This window comes from Daldinia caldariorum, assembly GCF_022478825.1.
Source record: "Daldinia caldariorum strain CBS 122874 unplaced genomic scaffold F4812scaffold_12, whole genome shotgun sequence".
Lineage (NCBI taxonomy): Eukaryota > Fungi > Ascomycota > Sordariomycetes > Xylariales > Hypoxylaceae > Daldinia > Daldinia caldariorum.
The window spans coordinates 1,190,978-1,210,631 of NW_025953048.1; the positions used below are offsets into that span (position 1 = coordinate 1,190,978).

The 19,654-nt window shown below is 45.5% G+C and overlaps 3 protein-coding genes across 3 annotated transcripts; 1 reads left to right on the forward strand and 2 right to left on the reverse strand.

Moving 5' to 3' along the window:
- Nucleotides 1–276: 276 nt before the first annotated feature.
- On the forward strand, nt 277–1,171 carry F4812DRAFT_460876 (MADS box protein; the record flags this gene model as incomplete). The annotated part of the gene is made up of 3 exons (XM_047937771.1): nt 277–528; nt 689–823; nt 896–1,171. The coding sequence occupies 3 exons, from the start codon at nt 277–279 to the stop codon at nt 1,169–1,171; spliced, it is 663 nt and encodes a 220-aa protein (XP_047788922.1).
- A 3,419-nt stretch (nt 1,172–4,590) lies between these two features.
- On the reverse strand, nt 4,591–6,429 carry F4812DRAFT_86824 (Ctr copper transporter). The gene is made up of 3 exons (XM_047939508.1): nt 6,243–6,429; nt 5,379–6,006; nt 4,591–5,323 (listed from the first exon to the last, which is right to left on the reverse strand). The coding sequence occupies exons 2-3, from the start codon at nt 5,840–5,842 to the stop codon at nt 5,218–5,220; spliced, it is 570 nt and encodes a 189-aa protein (XP_047788923.1). The 5' UTR covers nt 5,843–6,006; nt 6,243–6,429; the 3' UTR covers nt 4,591–5,217.
- A 7,634-nt stretch (nt 6,430–14,063) lies between these two features.
- Nucleotides 14,064–15,320, reverse strand: F4812DRAFT_460878 (uncharacterized protein; the record flags this gene model as incomplete). Its single annotated transcript, XM_047937772.1, has 2 exons — nt 14,064–14,207; nt 14,277–15,320. The coding sequence occupies 2 exons, from the start codon at nt 15,318–15,320 to the stop codon at nt 14,064–14,066; spliced, it is 1,188 nt and encodes a 395-aa protein (XP_047788924.1).
- Nucleotides 15,321–19,654: the final 4,334 nt, after the last annotated feature.

Below are 19,654 nucleotides of genomic sequence, written 5' to 3' on the forward strand. Positions count from 1 at the left end.
TTTATTCCCTAAGCAGGAAGTAGTAATTAATAATTTCTACGCTTGTTCTTCGGCCTTCGCCTCTGACAACTTTAATCCGCCCGGTGGCCGCGCACCAGACTCGATACAGCAGGCGCCCCCAACCAGGTTTCTGCGACAGAATTACAGCCTACTACAACCCAGAGCCTCTCCGCTCAACGCCAGATCAAGTATAGGTCGTCGGCACCACGACCAAAACAGTATCTCCACCATTTTTGCCTTTTTCGTTCGTGATACAATCGTCGTACCTCGACAAAAATGGCCGACATCACAGACCAACACGATCAAACTTCTCCCACGGAACTCGACGATTCTCACGTCGGCAATGGCAATGCAGGTCCTGCAGAAAACCGTGGCATCAAGCGCCAACGCGCTAGCATCGCGGAAGACGACGATGATGACGATGAAAAGGGCAGTCGCGAGCGTCGCAAAATTGAGATTAAGTTCATTAGCGACAAGTCGCGTCGCCACATCACCTTCTCCAAGCGCAAGGCTGGAATTATGAAGAAGGTATGTTGGATGCATCAGCTTCCATTGCGCTCTCATTATTGTATTTTTAGCTCGCCGACTGTCGCGTTGAACGCGTTCCTTATTTTGAAGCCGTATTGCAATTGAGTTTCCAGCTGTGTCAACTTTTCATATCATACTAACATCCCGTTTCCTTAATTAGGCGTATGAGCTGTCCGTTCTCACAGGCACTCAAGTTCTACTGCTAGTCGTGTCGGAGACTGGGCTTGTCTACACATTCACCACTCCTAAGCTCCAACCGCTGGTAACCAAGGCGGAAGGAAAGAACCTTATTCAGGTACGTGTCTCGCGATTCGTTTCTACTGGTACTGAAGTCTAGGACTGAGGAGCACTAACCAATTATGTATAGGCCTGCTTAAATGCGCCCGAGCCCACTCAAGGCAACGAGAATGGCGTTGACGATTCCAATCAGGTCGAATCGCCTGAGGAGCCGACCAATTCTCACCTCCCCCCTCAGACGAGCCGACCGGGCATGCCTTCTCACATGCCTCCAAACTACGTGCCTAACGTTCCTATGGACCCTCAACAAGCTATGGCGTATCAAAGTTACATGCAGCATCAGCAGCGCGGGCAATTTGGACTACCACAGTCTGGTATGCCACAGCACACGTCTCATCAATCGTGATGGTCGCCTTAGTGGCGGCAGCATTGCCTTGCACCTGATACCCCGAATTTAATGCATTCACGAGGTTCCCTTTTCTTTATTCGAGGCATTCTGAACACACCTATAATTGCAAGGCTTTGGTGGTCCGGCGTTGTTGGGTCATCGTGACTTATCTTTCTTTTTCTTTTTTTTGTTACTGCGCAATGCGACCATATCATTTCCGTTCCGATTTCGACCGTCTTTCGTACTATATCACTTGTCGCTGACCGAACTTGCGATTGGTGATTCTGGGCTTCGACCCGAGTTTTTCAGTATCCATTAATTCTTGCTTCATATTCCATGGAACAAATCGAGGCCCAACTTCGCTAAGCTTAGAGGCTTGGTTCTCATCCTCTCCCGATCTTCAATTTTCCAAAATGGTAGTAGGTTTTATAAAGATGACTGCAATCCTTATACCGTCCATAAATATTTAGCCATTAGGAGATCCGTCTCGGCCTATATTTTGAGACGGTCTGCACCACCTTCGACACTAACTCGCCACTTGAAACTGGAAATAGCGGTCTTTGTCGACGTGTATTGCGGCGGTTTGCAGTGGTTCTACCGGTTACCTCTCTACGATCACACGCCTCGAGGTCGTTTTCCTCTTGTACCTACCTAGCCATTAGGAGTATGAGAGGTGGTAATCATTCTAAGATAATATACGATGGGATCAAGAGCTGTTGAAAGGATCTCGGTGGATAATTCGCCTTCTGCGTATGCGCGGCCACTACTAATTCTCGAACTGGATCGACCGTTCCTATGTCTGACAAAGAAACGGTGAAAATGATTTACGAATCATGGCTGACGAATATATGAATGAAATCGATCGATCGGAACCGACTTTGCCATTACTCGACCGTTGAGGCCGGTATTCTCGTGAACCGGGACTCTGCTGATACTACGATTCTACCATCCAAAAGTCCTTAACGACCAGAAACTCTTGTGGGAGGGGTGGCAGTCAATTCTTAACGCAGCTATAAGTTTCTTACCTCATCTTGTGTACATGATTGAGGATCGGATTCACGTTTCTAGCGTTCTCGCAACCCCAGCATCAGCATAGTTTTGGGCACACGCCTCGGGTTTCAATTCGATCGTTTCTATCCAAAGTCATTTTCTCCAGGCACTAGGCTGTGATGGGCTAGATGAAAGGCGAGACGCTCTACGCCGTCGTAGGAGGAGGCGCGTTTGTATGATAGGAATCGTCCCACCGGCGGGCACTGTCCTCCCGTAGATCCTCAAGATCTTGGCGTCTGGTAATTGACATTTCAGTTGAGAATTACTCCTTCTGTTACATTGCTTGATGACATCGTGAATTTAATGACTTAACACCTAATTTGCCCGTTCACTGACCATAAAGATGCGTTATATAACAGCTTCTGTGATCGCTCCAGTAAATGCTGTAAGAGAGATACTTGTTAGGTATGTGGTTTGCAGTATGCAGACTGGAAACTACAGGTATCACTTGTAGACGGTGTCTAACATGTCACGCTCGGAAGCAATTGGGTCTAAATGTACCGATTTTCCGTATAGACGTCTGTGTTCATAGTCTTGTTTGTGTACTTGTGTATCGAGCCACCTTATGTGCGTAGTTGGTTGTTTTCACTGGGAGGAACTTTTCTACGTAGCTACAACTATTCTATTCTTTTCTAACCACTTGTTGCTTTCCAAGCGATTCGCTTTCGATTTGCATCCTTCCCCCCCTTTTCTTTCGGCTATACTCTTTATTCGTGTCGACATAATAGCGTGGATATTTGAAGACGTCCATGTAGGTTACTGTGATGCCAAAGCATTTGCATGGAGGTCATACAAGTCCATGTTCGTTTTACAAGCATGGAGGTTTTTTTTTCATCGCCTTGTGTAGACGGTATGGCAGGTGATGGGTTACCCCTAAATATGGGTGGATAGAGGACGAGAGGTCTAATGGCGTTCCCGTGAGTACCTAAGGTCACCTGGTTTGGTCACTCCCTCTCAGTTTTGGGAACCTTAGCTGGAATTCTGACTTATTGCAGTGGTTCTTCTGATAGGTGGAATGGGCGGGCGTTGATGTCCCCCTTTTTCTAAGGCCGTTCACTATATGCTTTGTAGCTTTGGTTTCCGGGCGACTCAAGGGCATAATATCTTTGCAGGAAGTTATAGGTCCGTAACGTTCCTTCTAGGTGACTTCCATAACACAGTATTCCCTGTCTTTGCCGTCGCTTATTGTCTATCCGTTATGGTTAGACTATGCAGGTTGCAACAGTTGACCGTAAGGACATCCCAATCACCAACTGTTTCTTAGCAGAATATCATAGGAGTGTGGTTAATAATTCGACACCTAGTATATGCGTCCGCCTATTAGGATTAAAATAACGAAGCTTACAAAATGGCCTCTGTCTCTCTCTTACCCTTGGTCAAGTTCCTCATTTGAGGTACATGGCTATCGAACTCTACACTGACATTTATGCTGCTGAGAATGTTGCTAAGGGCCGAGCTTATCAGAGGAGCCATACAGTATTAATACTACCATTGCGTCATCTAGAAAGGGTTTAAGTTGTACCTCAGAAGAATGGCGATGGCATTTTGGTACCTATCTAAAACACCCTCACCCTCCCCTTATAACCCCAGTAACAAGCCAAGGTTAGCATGTATTGACCCTCCTGAGAGGAGGCGAAGGATAACGAGAAACTCCAACTTTTATTGGTGATTATTTAAGGGGCATCCAAGTCTTATTGCGTCCTATTCCCGTTCTCTTATCATATCTCCGTAGGTCGTGCCCGGTTGATTCGTGCAGGTAACAAAAGCTTGTCCCGTATAAACTATAAGGGACCCTTGAATATCGGACAGAGACCTATTAAGTCTGCGTATAGCGATGCCAGCTTCTCTCAGACATACATAAAACTACCTCACATGATTCATCTTTATACGGTCATAATCTATTGGTAGCTGGGACCTTTTAGGGATATCTCGAATATTCTTTTGGAGGTTACAACTAAGTATGCCCTTGCTCATCACCCTATATTTACGAGAGCTCTGGCACTGGTAAACGACAACCCCAAGGGCTAGATTATCAATGAATGCCTACGAGCTTTGGCCTCGCCCTGTCGTCTATTCGATAGGGAGCGCTCCTCATTATGTGATACGGGATTAAGGATTCATCCAGACTATTCCCGGTGGCTTTGGTAGGATGCACCTAGAATACCATGTAGAGCTCCAGTCGATCTTCTTATACTACTAGGAGTCGGTTTTCAATTCTTACGGCGCATAGCTAGGTACCTAATTACTAGAGTATCTTGATCCCATTGTTTTGCTAATAAACTTGTGACCCCTATTTCGACGCCTTAAAATGATCTCGATAGTTTGGTGTTCATAATTGAGTAAGCTCAACAGTGACGATGGGGCTCGTCACGTATCTAGAATGGAGTATCGTCTTACTGTTTTGGGGATGGTAAGGTTGGTGATGGAACGCAGAGTGACATGCAGTCAATTTGAAGCACGTGAAGCGCAATCTGAGTCTAGAACTAGCCCGACCAGCAACAAGGTTCACAAAACAGGTTAGTTAAACGGAAGTGATTATTCGTGGAAAATACGTGGGGTAAAACGACAAGGATCTTTCCTTATTGGATGAGCGGATTTGAGAAAGTTTCTCGGGGGTGTAACTGATTCGTTGGAAATTCAACTTTAGGAATAATAATCATGTTGATCATATTGATCGTATTGATAAGCTTCCTGCGAAGCAAATGCAGCTGTTGAATCTCCAAATTACTTCGTTCGAGTAACAAGTGCCTTGACTTGGATGCTTGCTAAGTTGCCTCTCCCATAACGCCATGCTTAAATCGTGGTGAATGCAATAAGGTGCCCCTCCCTTTGCTTTATAGGCTGATATCAACTAGCCTAGGACCGAACGCATACCATCCCATGTAAGTTCGCAGAACCACCGGGCTCTTCCTGGTGTCGTCGTATCGTAAATTGGAAAAAATAAAAATTAGTGCGCGCCGTCTTGGCGGGTTGAAAACCGGCAATGCTTTTCCTTCCTTCCGTGATCGTGGGTTTTAGTGTTCTGAGTTGTAGAATCGACCGACAAGCAGACTGCCTAAGAATGTGCCACCGAGTACTGCGATAAAATATCCGACGTTCATTGTCATGACTGCCAACATGCTATGCCTTTGTCAGTGCTAGCCAGCATCACCAGTTGATACGATATCAGACTTACAGAAGGTAGCTGACTCCGGCAATGCAAGTATCCAGCACCGCTCGCACGGGATCAACGGACAGTCTCCAAGGACGAAGGTGAAGCTGTTTCTTCTGAACGACCATAACATCCTCCTCAACACCATTTTCTGTCAGGGTCATCTTTTTGCTGAAGCTGTCTGTCGACACTCGCTCCGCGACCGGGATCTTTCCCTGCACGACAACGTATCTTCGTTTCATCTCAGCATCCAGCCATCGTTCCTCTACCAGAGACTTTCCTGCAAGTAGTAGTCGAAATACCACGCCAAGAATGATTAGGAATATGATAGTTCCAGCGTAGGCACCGTTTGTACGTGGTGTCCATAACTCCGAAAAGAGAGGTGTAGCTATGCTGTTTTGGAAGACCATCTGCATCGAAGATGAATGTGACATATCCATGCCATCCATATCCATCGCCATATGGGCATCGTCGCGCGGTGACGACATTGTTGCGAATTACCTATCTGGTTAGTTAAGTGGTTGGAATTGGACAGGCAACGCCAGGAGAAAGCTGGTGTATTATTGTTTGCAGCAATATTCCTTGGGGGGCAGATTGTTCACGGCCCGCACATGGTAGACGTATAATTCGACGGGATTGAACGCAACTCGATCTTAGATCTTGGATCTCAGGGAGTTATGTTGGGGACAGAGAGACTTGAAAGAACGAGTCGAAAAGCCTGACACGATGTGCAAATTCCAGAGTAAAAGAAAGAAGGGAGGAAAGTAAGAACGACGAAAAAAAAAAAAAAAAAAAAAAAAAGAGGTTAAGGTGAAATTAAGTTGCTTTTCTTTCAAGCAGAGGGATGTACATGTTTAATGCCACACGTTATTGCTACACGTTACATACCTGATTCGAACCTTACGGCCTTAAAGGAGCTCAGGACTGCTATGTGCCTACCTAAAGTATCTCTCTACCTTGGGTACATAGGTGTAGGTACCTAGGTAACCTAAAGGTGCCTACTAATTTCTAGGTAAAAAAGAGAATGGCAAGTACAACTTGTGCCTGCGTCAATTTGCCTCGGATAATAAGATGCATTAAATTTAGTAATCGCGCGCATTATCAAAAGATATAGTGCAGGGAAATATAATACAAGTACATGTATTGGAGGTACTTTTCCAGCGCATATACGCTCAAAAGACCTCATTATGGTTCCCCGTCTAACCATTTTGGTGCCAAGCCGGATTAAATAGAGACAAGTAATTGGCTGTGCTAGTTGAGATCTTAGACCCTTACTACCACACGTTCCGATACAAATATGAGATCTGATTGAAGGTACATTGTGTATAATAAATTATGAGGCAGGTACCTATAATAGTTCATGAACCTCTTCGTCGCATATCGAATATTTTCAATTTGATACGAGGCTCCATTATTAAGGAATTCATGTGCCGGTCCTGCAGCGACAAACCATGATAATAAGGAGGTTTCCGATTTTAAATGCTACCTACCTTTTGGCAGTGTAGCGGTTTAATACCCTAGGTTAGGTACCTACCTGAGGTAACTGTCATCCAAAGCCTTACATGGTCCAACAGGTTGTAAGATAAATTCTAAACAGGTATAGCAAATTTAAGTGTAGTCGCCCTTCAAAATATATACCTACCTGTATATATCTATCTTGATTATACGGATTTGGATTCTGCTGAGTTCTTGCTGAAGGATACATATAGAACGGCGCGAGTGATAGATACAGGGCTCTAGGGATTTGTCGGAAAGCAGAAAGTTATTATCGCACGATGGTGGTTATGTCTTGCAGATGGATGTAGATTAGGTAGATTCTTAACTATCCTCCTGATATAGAAATGCTGCTAATCTCAATCCTCACGACCTGGTACTAGGAGATGGTCTCTAACAGCCCTAATAGACGTTGACATCGTCGTCATGATCACCATCAGCACCCCTTACAATTGCGATTGGAGTTTTCGTACCGCGTATCTAAGTTATGCGCTCCTATTAAAGATACTGCCACTATCTAGTGCCATTTTATATGATAATCATATTGCGTAGTGTATATGGTGTCTTTTATCAACAGTCATCAGTATAAACTAGCTATAGGTAGACTATAACACTCCGTTATCACCCCCCTGAGCCGAGGTTGTGTGAAAGGAAAATAAGAAATGCCACAGATTACGTTGACTGTGCTATAATTCCATGCTCGAGGAAGTCTTTTATCAATTATACTGGCTCCAAAAAGACCAAGTATGGTAGGTGCCTGTTTCCTTTGGCATCCAAAGCAGAAAGTCAAAGAGATTATGACTCTTATATTACCTAATTCCCAAATTAAGAGACCATAGGAGAAAAGGAGAAAGACGTGCTAGCTTTCTGTTTTTAAATATGAATGAATCAATACTATCTACTAACTACCTAGGGCTGATAATTGTAACTTATTTTTAAGTAGTTTGTAGACGAAGGGTAAGTGGCCTCGGTACTTCTACACATCAACGTAGCGTCCTAATGCTATTACCTATCATACCTAAACCTTTTAAGCTATTATAGGTAATCGACTGCACTCAAATGCTCCTGCTAGGAATCTAAATGGGACACCTGGAGCACAGGGTATGTTGGCTATATATAACAGGTACCAAAACACTCTCATAGCTACCTAAGGTACCTAAGGAAGATAATATAGGATTCCTCACGGAAGAATAAAGTTGTCTTTGTTAGGCGCCTTTCGGTTCTGTCTAGGTACCTAAGGTATCTGATCCATATGAAGTCAACGGATTGAATAGGCAAGAAGCGAAATTTATAAAATAAATTGCGGACTCTTATAAACCCAGGAAACGAAGAACATAAGAAACTCGTTCTTCCTAATGATATGAATTATGGCCTTTGGTAGTATTATTTTGCATGTACTCCGCTATACCAGGTAAGTAGGGTGAAACTACAAAGAATAGAGGGGGAAGAATAGAACCGATGCCTAGAACACTGTAACGCGAATCTGAAGCTGAATTAAGAGATACATAGTATCAAGCAGTACCTACCAAGTCATATAGGTAATGGTATCTATGCGGGATTGAGCTACCAGAAATGACCTTTACTTTGCTAGAAATGTGTTTACTGTACATAATGTGATAGAGAAGACACATGAGAACACGATAGATTGCTTTATTATGCCCACCCAGATGGGTTGTAAAGCAGATCAGCCAAGACATGTATTGTTTGCTAGCACAATCACAAGTTCGCCTTCGAAAAAGTTGGGAAACTCGACTAAATCCACCTGTTATACGTTAGAGGATAAAGAACCCCCAAAGCTTTGCCCGTACATGCCACTAGTTCTTTATTAGAGTCGTACGATCAACTTCTCTCATGCATTTTTTTTTTTGGAGTAGCAAAGCGAATCACACGAGATAGCTCTGGAGAAAGTCGAGGTTATGAAAACACACGTCTGTGACACCAACCTTTACGCGGCCGAGCCTCGGCTGTAATTATATTTGTAGGCCGAGAGCCATGGTTCCTGAGGACAAGACATGAATCTTCGGAAGCAAAGCCAGTTCTAACTAATACGATAGGGCGACACACGGCTCCATCATGCAATTTGAAACGTCGTGTTCTTCGAGGAATACTCTGCTTCAGGATAAGTTCGCGTACACAACAGAAGAAGTCTATGTGCTGGAACACCACGTCAGCGCCATTGATGACGGCGTACAGAAGGGGAAAAAAAAGAGGAGCAATGGCGAAGGGGCAAAGGCCAATATGATGGCCTGAATGACACAGGCGTTGATCCAGACAAAAGCCACTGCAGAAATTTGCCGAGCTGCAAGCAGCCGTTCCCCCCTCTTACTTTCTTCTCCATAAAATGCAACGCGGTGGTTGCCTAGCAAAGTAGGGATCATCTGATTGCCCCCGTGGCCCCTGTGGTTGCGGGACTTGTATTACCAATTGCTTGTCGGTCGTGGGGTAGGACAAGTAAGGCATGCTTTCCCATCTACGCCGCCCGTGCCGTGATTGTCTCTCAGTGATATTTCACCGGAGCTAGTCTGGTCTGGTATCTTGCTACGGGGTTCCTAGTAAGGTAAGGCAAGGTAAGGCAAGGCAAAGCGGGCGCATCAACGATAGAAACCTCGAGATTTTACCAGGGATAAATGCTCCAGGAAATGTGTCCTGCCGTGATGGAAAATGTGATCCGTCGGCACCTTGCTTAGATGCCGGGGCGGGATGTCTAAGTTAGTGTCTTGGTTTCGCGAGTCCTTCTCGGGAGCATGCATATTGCTCATTGAATTCATCTTATCTGATATGTGCGCTCTGACTTCTCTGCCCCCGCGAACGGGCTCGGCGCGCGGTACCATACACGCCTACCCACTGGTGACAGCAACTGCAAAAGGCCACAACGTGCAGCCGTCCAAGCATACCCGAGCGAACCGAGAGCCGGGATGTCGCCCGACGAGAACTGGACACCCGAGTCTAATTTAACGACAGTTTGAATCAAGGTTCTATTTTGGTTGGTGAGAAACCGAAGAGGGATGGCATATAATTCTCGTCTTACTCGAATCGGATTCTACCCAGTGAGGAATTTCTCCGTGTCTGACGGAAATTCCGGTAGGGGATTTCCCTTCCCAAAAAATACAGTGTTCGATGTACTACATTCCCGTGTGGATGGGATCGATAGCGCGGCCAGAGGATCCGATGATAATAAAACTCGACCTCGTCGGTGAGCGGATAGTGCGAAACCTCCTATTACACGCGAGATGGAGAAGACCCCGCTATTCGCCGTTCTTCCGCGGACATGGCTCCCCGAATAGGAAATATCGGTGCCGGTGAACGGCGATTGAGTTGTCGTCTTATTCGAAATCGGAATGATTAAACGAAAAGAAAGCGATCGGCCGGTTATGGCTTACTATACCTAACGGGATTGTTGATTTTTTTTTCTTTTATTATAAAAAATAAAATAAAATAAAGAAATACAACTATTAAAATAAGAAGAGGAATATAATTATCCGAGTTCAGCCCCGTTGAGGACCCCGAAAGAGCTCGTCTCGAAGATTGTCTCTCCCCGTAGCGCCCGGGGCGGGATTGAAAGACGAGTTATGATCCTTGCGTAGGTCCGGTCAATAGTGTCAAGCGCTAAAAATACCCATATGAATGATGAAGTGTATGCACCTAGAGATGTAGGCATCTAAGATAGATACCTCATATGAATAAATACGTGTATGTACGTAGATCGGTCAGGGTCGGAGGTATGTATTCGTAGGTGGGGGTCACATTCAAATCCAATTTAAGGGATCGCCGAGGCTTACATATTAGCAGCAACCCTGATGTCTTTTATCAGGTAAGTTCCATATGAGAGATATTTCCCTTTCCATACTTCGTCGTAATCATATGAGGTTGATTCCTGTTCCGGGGCGTGGCTATGACAAACAAAAGGAGCATAAGTACCCCCAATGAGATAAAAATAGGAAAAGGGGGAAGAAGAAAAGTAAAGGCTCACGGTACGCAAAATGCATTTAGTCGCCGATAACACCGAGAATGAGAGTATTGAAATGTATAAGAGAGCTGATATTTGTAAGCGAGGCGCAATTATTGTCTCACAAGAGTCGGACTTGGTGATTTAACCCTACCTACCTAGGTATCTAAAGTGTATAGCGAAGAGAATAGGGGAGAAGTAAAGTACCTACTATGGCTTATGAAACATGCAACTTAACTGAGGAGCATAGTATGTATGGTTACATTTCTGTTTAGAACTTCTGTGTAACGAATCCTTGTTAAGATCTGGTTCTTTACAATATCGAGACTTTAAATTTATGAGACCTGATGGTACCTACCTGACGTATATGCGATGTATGCGATATCATGTACATGGTAAATGATAAGTCATAGAGGGAAATGAGGCTAGTCGTATAGTTCATGTTTCCGTTGCTGTTAGGTATTAGGATCTACTACTAGGTAGGATCTAGAGCAACGGAATTACCCATCCAATCGCGCCTAGAATAAACTCCTTAGGCCTTTAAGGGTTGCTTTTTTTTTTCCCTTCCCCAGGGCCTCGCATTCGGACTTTTGTGTTCCACAGACCTCGAGACAGCAGTACTGGCCAAGACGGAACTGGGAACTTTCTCCATGTAATGTCTGGTAATTTCAATGAGCGACGAAGAAGTGGAACCACCTAATAGTTGGAATAAGAATCTTCATAACAAAATGATGGATTTCCTTGCGTCTACTGGTGACTGGGGGTGGAGGGGAAGCAGAATGTAGAATGCAGAATGCAGAACAGGGGGAAAAGGTCGCAGAGCCTTGCGTTCAATAAGAGGTTTACACGGTACGAAGACTTGGATATCGTTTTAAGAGTAAGAATAACCGTTAGCAAATGAGCTTACATTAGGTACCTAGTTTCGTGGACGCTATGAAACTAAACAAGGCGGGCGATACATGCGGAATAAGACAGGGGATCAGCTCCTGCTGGCTCAAAGACAAGTGTAGGCGTCTTCAGCCTCGCCATGTGGGAATCACACGGTAAATACGGCCTGAGCACTTCGGTCTGGGAGTGGGTACAATTGATGGTGCTGCGTAGTCGGGGCCGAATACGCAGACTTGCCTATAATGTACCCCTAACATCTCCAAAAACCCTTGCGTGCGTACTACAGTGAGCGCTGGCCCATAAATTGGAAGCTGCTGACTCGCTTGTTGGGCTGTCTCTACTAGTGAAGTAGACCGTCCGAATCCCGCCTCTCAAACGCGTGGGATCGTCGTCCCACCGTAGAGACAGAAGCGGGAATGGCTGAGTGGCCAGCTGGTCCTGCAAGCGAGTCCGTTAGGTTGGCTCGAAGCCACGATAAACGAACGCTCGAGAGACACGGGCTGTTAGTGCACATTTATCTGCAAGTACGTATAGCGCGGAATGTGTAGGACGGCCGCCACTATCTGAGATGCAGCGCAATCCTTGGCCGGAGGGAGATCGAGATTCAAGGGTTCTAAGAGCTCAAGGCCTAGGGGGGTGGGCCCCGAATGTGTTCTTTCAGGCCATTCCTCCTGTACAGTCCTAGTCTTTCTTGGCTATGGATTTCGTACTCTCCTACCAGCTGTAGTCAGACATAGGTTAGGTCTAGGTGGTAAAACGTCTCGGGCTTAGAGGACCTAAGTCTCGTGTGTGAGTTAGCACGAGCACCATGTGGTAGACTCGCCCAGGCCAAGGTCCAGCAATACTACTCGTTTAAGCAACAAGGCCCATACATGCGTGTTCCGTGCTTCATTCGTATTTTCCAAACCTGACCGGGAGAATATAACGTCTGACAAAGAGAGAAGAGCCAATCTCATAGGATGACCGGCGAACACTACCTAAACTTTAGCTTGGATATCGCGCGTTTTGGGTTTAAGGTGTGGCTTTCGTTGGTTCTCATAGCTTCGGGAGGTTAAGCTAACTGACATTGCCAAATCCCCTAAACCGTATTCACGAATAGCCATGATCTGACTTAACATCATCATGGACAAGTGGCTACATTAATAGGTACATATTTATTTCGTATTAGGGAGTTAGGTTTCTTTGTATCGGAAATTGAATGTGTGAAATTCTCGTAATATTCTACGCAACGCAACCTCTTTCAAGCTAACTCTTCCCACTTGGCCTTTAGATATGCTCAATGCTAGATACCTGATTAAGTGAGTCAAGTCCCACAGATATACTACTACCTTTACAATCGGGCCACGTTAAATATCGTTTTGTAACGGGTTTCAGACGGGGATTGGTGTATTCGGCGATTGCGAATATCATGCAAGCTGTTATTACTACATACGACTTCGCTGTACGAAATGATTTGAGTTACATACCTAGGCACACCAGGTGTATGGGGTATCAACATACTATTGAATGGATTTTAAGTAACCGAGAACTCTTTCTTATCGTTTGAACAAGCAGCCCTGTAGAGAGAACTTGCCCGGCCAACCCTGATCTAATTTACCTCTCAATATCATACAAGACCTCCTCATTCAATGTACATCTAAGGGTCCATGATGACTCAACGCGCGCTATTCCCGCTGACGATGGGATGCTGCTCCTAATGAATATCCCACGTGGCTAATGTCCAAGTCCGAAATGCGTCTGTAACGGGACGTTTATCCCACTGATGCCAAAGGATGCTGTAAAAGGTGCAATACTTCTGATCGGTTCGGTTCGTAGCGTGTCGTAGCGATGCGTAACTGAATTCTTGCCCATCTAACCAATGAAAACCATACTCTGCAAACCCAAGTACCTAGCCAGCGAACCGAAACAAGAAAAAAACGAAGAAAATAACGAGAAAAACAAAAGTATTCCAAGTCTATTGCAAACCCTTCCCTAGGTAGGAGGTAGCCATGGATACTAACCTAACAACCAGAGCGACGACGACTTCGCAAACACCGAGATAATATTGGTCAAGAGAATATTTCGCTTGTCCCCAGGGGAGAGTGGTAAATCTATTATCAACCCGCCCGTATAAAAAGAAGCTGTGCAATCCCTGTAATGGCTTTGGTGTCCTGTAGAACAGTCTTCATACCTATTTGCAAAATTCGTAACCGTTGACTCCCAACCTGTGTATTTTTTCCTACTGTTTCCCTTTTCATTCCCTATTTTTTTGGTAGTTTCGACAACTGCAAGAAATACGATTTGATGTGTTTTCCCCAGGTGTAGCGTAGCATTTCGGTAACATCGGTCGGACGACTAAATTTCCTGATAGAACGCCGTGGCCATTATGAAGTTTCTGCGTCTTACAACGGTTCTTGCTTCAAGACGTAATCAGAACTATTGCTATGTCTTTCTGCATCGCGTTTCATCTCTTCCCGTGGCGAGCTACCGGTGTCGTCGGTTGGTGAAGTCTTTCTAGTCCCGCACCCCTTTACCAGTCTATGGCGCTGTTGGAGGTAAAAGTTAGTAGTTTATTTACATAGTTATTTCAACTCTCCAACGCGATAACGACCTACTTTGAGCGCGTCCTTTCTAGAAAAGCTTTTTTCGCAAAAGGTGCAGGGGTAAGGCTTGATCGCATCATGAATTCGCCTGTGTCTCTTGAGGTCGTGATTCCGGTTGAACGATATTGGGCAGATATCGCACCTATAGGGGCGATCTTGTGGAATAGGGTGGGTGCTAGTGTAAAGATTCTGATTGACCAAGTGCCCAGCTGGATGGTATCCATGTGCCATTGTACCAATGCCATTCATAATAGTCATCTGTCCTCCGGGATTCGCCATGTTCGACATTATCGGTCCTCCCACTGTCGATCCGCTTCCCATTGTCGGAGGAAGCGTGTAAGAAGGAAGGGGTCTATAAGGCAATCCATGCATTGGAGAATGTTGCTGATGCGGGCTCAGCGTCGAGGAATTCCTATGTATACTTCCAGTTGTTATCGAACTTGAGGGTGGAGATGAAGAATGTGTAGAGGTAAAAGAAGGATAAGAAGTGTTTGTGGCCGTTGATGAAGGGGTTCCCGAATAGTAGCCAGAAGCTGTTGGCGGCCGCGAATAAGTGTCTGGAGGCCCCGCAGACGTGGATGGCACTGTGGGTTGCGACCCTTGGGAATGGCTAGTCATCATTGGCAAGGGGTTTTGATTCGGGGTCGATGATAGTATGTTAGAATGGCTGAGGTTATTTCCTGAGATCGAAATTTGATAAGGGGGAGAGTTGCTGTCGTATGTGGAAGCTGCCAATATGTCTACTGCCCCTGGAGATTGTGAGCCTCGATAAGTGGAGTTGGGGGAATAGATTGGGCGATTGTAGCTCTGCTGCATGAGCGGAGGCTGTCCTCCGTGGCTCATCGGACTGTGCGTATAAGACTGAGTACCCGTTGCAGCCCAGAGTCTCTGTGGACTACTGAGCGGCAATCCCGTTTGAGAATGTTGGGAACTGTGGTTGTTGGCACCTGGAGAGATTGGACTCAGGCTATCAATGCCAGTCACTCCTATTATGCAAGTTAGAGGGCTGTATTCAGGCATATCTGGTGATGGAAGCAGGGCGGTTGGCGCTGTCATGTCGACACCTTGTATAGGTTGTAAGTGGAAAAAAGAAAAATGGGAAGGAACATTTATATGAAAAGGTAGAAACAACATCGTGAATAACTGATTAGTATTGGAAACAAAAAGTAGCTAAAACTCATACTGGGAACTTGATTATCTATTGGTGGTGTCGGAAGAGGCAGATGGAAATGAGGAAGCGTATGAGCTGCTGGTCTACGTGACGTAAAGCTCGTTGCGGCGGTTTCCATGCTTCTGTGGTTGAGGAAAAGGGCGAGAATGGAGGGTAGAAGAGAGTGCTCTCCTGTGTATGGCCCCCCTCTTCCAGGCGTAAAGAGTGAATAAACGGAGAGAGCTTTCTTCGTTTACCTTGGGTAGTGGCGAAACTTCCAAATATAAGTAGAAACCAGTAAATCTTATCGAAATAAGTTCCTTTTAAGTGGCATTAAGATTAGCTATACTCGTCCATAAAAGAAACTATGGGACGAGATTTTTTTCGGTTGGTGCTTGGGTGACTCGTATTCCAGTCGCACCGTGTTGCCAAGTCGCAAGTTGCTCGCCAACCTACCACGACCTGAGTTGGCGCAATCAAAATAGTAGATGGTGAGAGCGGGTAAGAGATTGAGAAATAGAGAAGTAGTATTATGTTAATAGCTCATGGCATGGGGAGCAGGATCCCCAGACCAAGTCGGTTGAGGCCGTCTCTGAAGGTGTTGGGCAAGTTAACGTTTATGAGTTCTTGGACGAACTGCAGTAGTAAAAGACGACTCCCTTGATAGGTATTTTAGGTACGCACTTAGGGTAAGCTAGAGGTGGAGACGTCGATCATAGTAATGGCTGCCGGGAGGCGCCCATGGAATTATATACTCTATTGGATGATTGATCGAATCCTTGCTGGGAGACGTGGGCGTCCTTGGCCGGCTAGACCGTTGGGGAGTGGTCTTTTATCGACTTTTGTTTTTTTGCGGCTGGCCAAATGAAATACCCAGGTCTCTGTTTAACACCAATTGAGATTACATAGAGCTTTCTGGTTGTATTGACCGGCTGTTTATTTATTCCTACCAAGAAGGGATCTTGCTGTGATGAGTTAAGTAGGTTATAGGTAAGGACAGGGCCAGTCCAAACTAATCACCGCCCCCCAAGACTAGTTTAGATGGGCTGAAGCGCTGCCGAAGGTGCATATGAAGTATGCAGCTCAAAAGTGTAAAGCTGTAAAAGGGTCAGGCAGGGAAGAAAAGAAAGATTGGCCTGAATAGGAGCGTGGCGTTAGATTACATACCTTGTATGTACATAACGTAGGTAGCTAGATGGATAAAGTACCTACCTACCCTACCTATTATGTACTTCATACACTTCTCAAGTCCTCCTCGGTAGTGGTTTTACTGGAATACTGCCTGGATCAAGTCTGAGAACACCGATACTACTTCAATATCTTCTTGCACATATCGTGGCTTCTTTATGCTCTGGCCTACTAGTTTGGGTACGGCGAGCCGTACTGCACGTTGAAGAATCTATACGATAGAACCTTGGGTTTGGTCTACGAAGGTCGGTGGCTTGCCAGATCTGGGGGGAGGTATTGGGCAGTAGGAACACCAGCACGTGGGCCAAAAGAGTAATACGTCTACTTGGGAATATAGCGAGGGCGGAGTGTGGGACGAATGCATACGCAAAATGTCAGTGCCGAAATTTCTAGGATTTCAACTAGGATATCTCGATACAAAAAGACGTGGACCCCTTAGGAGATAAATCAAGTCTCACTCAACGCACACTAACCCTGGGGGGCAAGAAAGAAGACAGAACTGTGGTTGGGGCAATCTATAAGAATAAGAAAGACATGCAAAGCAAAATTTGTACAGTGTCTCTTAAAAGCAGACTTCTAACGTGTCCCTTTGCCGGGCTACATGATACGAATGTAAGATGTCAACTTGTCAAGTTCAAGGGGGAACACGGCTAGGCCGTGCGTATAAGTCGTAAGTCGCAAGTCGCAAGTAGCGAAAGAGGCCAGAACCCTGTTCGATTTCAACTTTTTAGCACCCGTCATCCGCCCCCCCTCCCCCCTACGAGCTTCCGTGCACCCAAGATCCCGGGATGCTCTTGAAATGCCTGGGCCATCATTGCTACCTATATTACGATTCATTTATTGATTCTCTATTAAAAGCACATCCCGCCGCATACCCTTTATTCTGTAGCAACGACAGCACCGCAATATAGAGACGCATACTTAGTAGTAGGTAAATCTGTCCAACTCTTCTGCATTTAAATGCTCCAGGTATGTATGTCTATACACACAGCTAAGTGTTTCCATTGAATGCAGAAGGATCTAATCTTGATTTATTATTTATTATTTATTATTTTGTTCCATCCCTGTACCTTCTTAACTTAGTAAATAGGAAGAAGAATTTAAGCTTACGGGAAATGTAGCTGAACCATAAGAAGACCTGAAAATGCTCAGCTCCCCAGTTTGACCGGTGATGAGATTATGGGATGGAATTGGGGTTCTGATGACCGGCAGGGGGTGGTAGCCCGTCCGCAATCCCTGTCTATGCTTGTGTTTGGTTGCATTCGACAAGGACTCTGATCGCTCGGCGTGTGCCCGCGATTGGGTCCCATCAAGATGCGTGGGTAGCGGAGTGGGTTAGTTCGCGTGCATTCCTTTATTCGCTCCGGCATGGCCAAGCGTTTGATCAAGGCTCTGGGATCTTGCCATTCAGGGCTATCCCCCTTGCGGGACCAGACTAAGGTAAGAGCTTGGAAGAAATAGGAAAGGGGGAGCATTGTCGGGATTTATGAATATTATCTGCTTATCATTACTTACATCGTAAAAAGGGTCTTGTTACATTAGATGGTACATAGAATGTTTCCAGCTCTTAATAACTAGATCTTACTAGATGCAGGAACTTCCCCCGTTCCCTTTGATGCATACCTTAGGTAAGGTGCCATACCGTTCTTTGCCCATCCAGCTCCCGTACAACACCTCTCAGCTTGGAGTTGACTTATTTCCCTGGCATGTTGGAAAAGATAGCGGTTTTCAACGTTGGTACCTTGATTCCTTCAGCTCTTTGGTATTAGTCAGTTTCGAGGTTAGGTACGCACAGACAAGAAAAAAAGAGTTTTGAGTCCACAGCCGCTTGGGACTTAGAATGCCACCTACGTAGTAGCATCAGGTACGGGTATGGGAGGTAGATAAGAAACAAGATAAACAAGATACATCAAATTGTGGCGGCGAACCGTGATCTGCCCTGGCCCCTTAGGTACCTAACCTACATAGTGGTTGGGTTGGCCGACCCAGTAAATTCGGTGCAAGTTTATCCTGGGGACTTGCGCGCTACGTTCAATGGCCTTTTTGAGGATCGTCGGGTATTAAAGGGGTAAACCCCCTAACACCGAAGCGTCAATCATGAACACTAAATAACGGTAAAGTTAGGTATGAGGTACCTAACCTTACTCGCATTGAGGTCGTATTGTAAAATACGGAAGTGGAATCAAGACTACCTACCTATCCATGGATGTCGTGTAGAATCTACTTGGCTCTTCCCCAGTATCGATCGGACGGCTGCAAGTCTACCTGGCAATGCAGATGCTCCGCTGGCGTCACTGCAGACTGCTGCGTGGTATCAGAATGGTGTCAATGCAAGCCACCACTTCTTTTCTAGATGCTCCCGTGAAATTGCGGGACGTGTATATATGGCATGGATTATTCCTGATCTATGGTAGGATTGGCTTGCTGGAAGAGCCTCATCCGCAACACATAGACGATGATGTTTGTTCATGACCTAAAAACAAAACGGCCACTAACCGTCAGAACTCATAAAACCAAGGGGCCAAATAAAATAATAAATAGCATTCATATCCTGAACAGATCTATCGACTCTGCGAGCTATCAATTGATCACCCTCGGGGGATATCCCCCGGGTTCGATCATTTTGTCCCCAATAAATGCTTTGCGTATGCCGTCTCTACAGGGGCATTCCCTGGACCTTAGCAGGCTAGGTTGCACCCCGTTGTTGGAGTTTAGTTGCTGTACCGTGTGCAATATCAAACTCGGCCTATTTACCTTAGGTTAGGTTAGGTACCTACACATACAGCGTTATACATACAAAATTTACATATCCATCTACGTACATATAGACATACATACAGAAGGACATGCAAGGCATTGGAGCACGGGAACCAGCACCGCCAGCGATGTTGCTGGTTTCCTTCGGTTGAGTTAAAACCCCGCAATGCTTGGATTCAAAGTCCAACTCCCAAGAGCTAAAGGATGTATGTAGGTATGTATGTATCTTCCCTATATTGCCTACTTCGGAAACCCGTTGTACCGCAATTAAGGCAAAGGCATACACGGGCTTCAT

What these genes read in the sequence shown, in the direction of transcription:
- F4812DRAFT_86824 (XM_047939508.1), bottom strand. Translation starts at nt 5,842, where the DNA reads ATGTCGTCACCGCGCGACGATGCCCATATGGCGATGGATATGGATGGC. An exon ending in GCCGGAGTCAGCTACCTTCT is followed by an intron (nt 5,324 to 5,378) that starts GTAAGTCTGATA and finishes ACAAAGGCATAG; the next exon opens with CATGTTGGCAGTCATGACAA.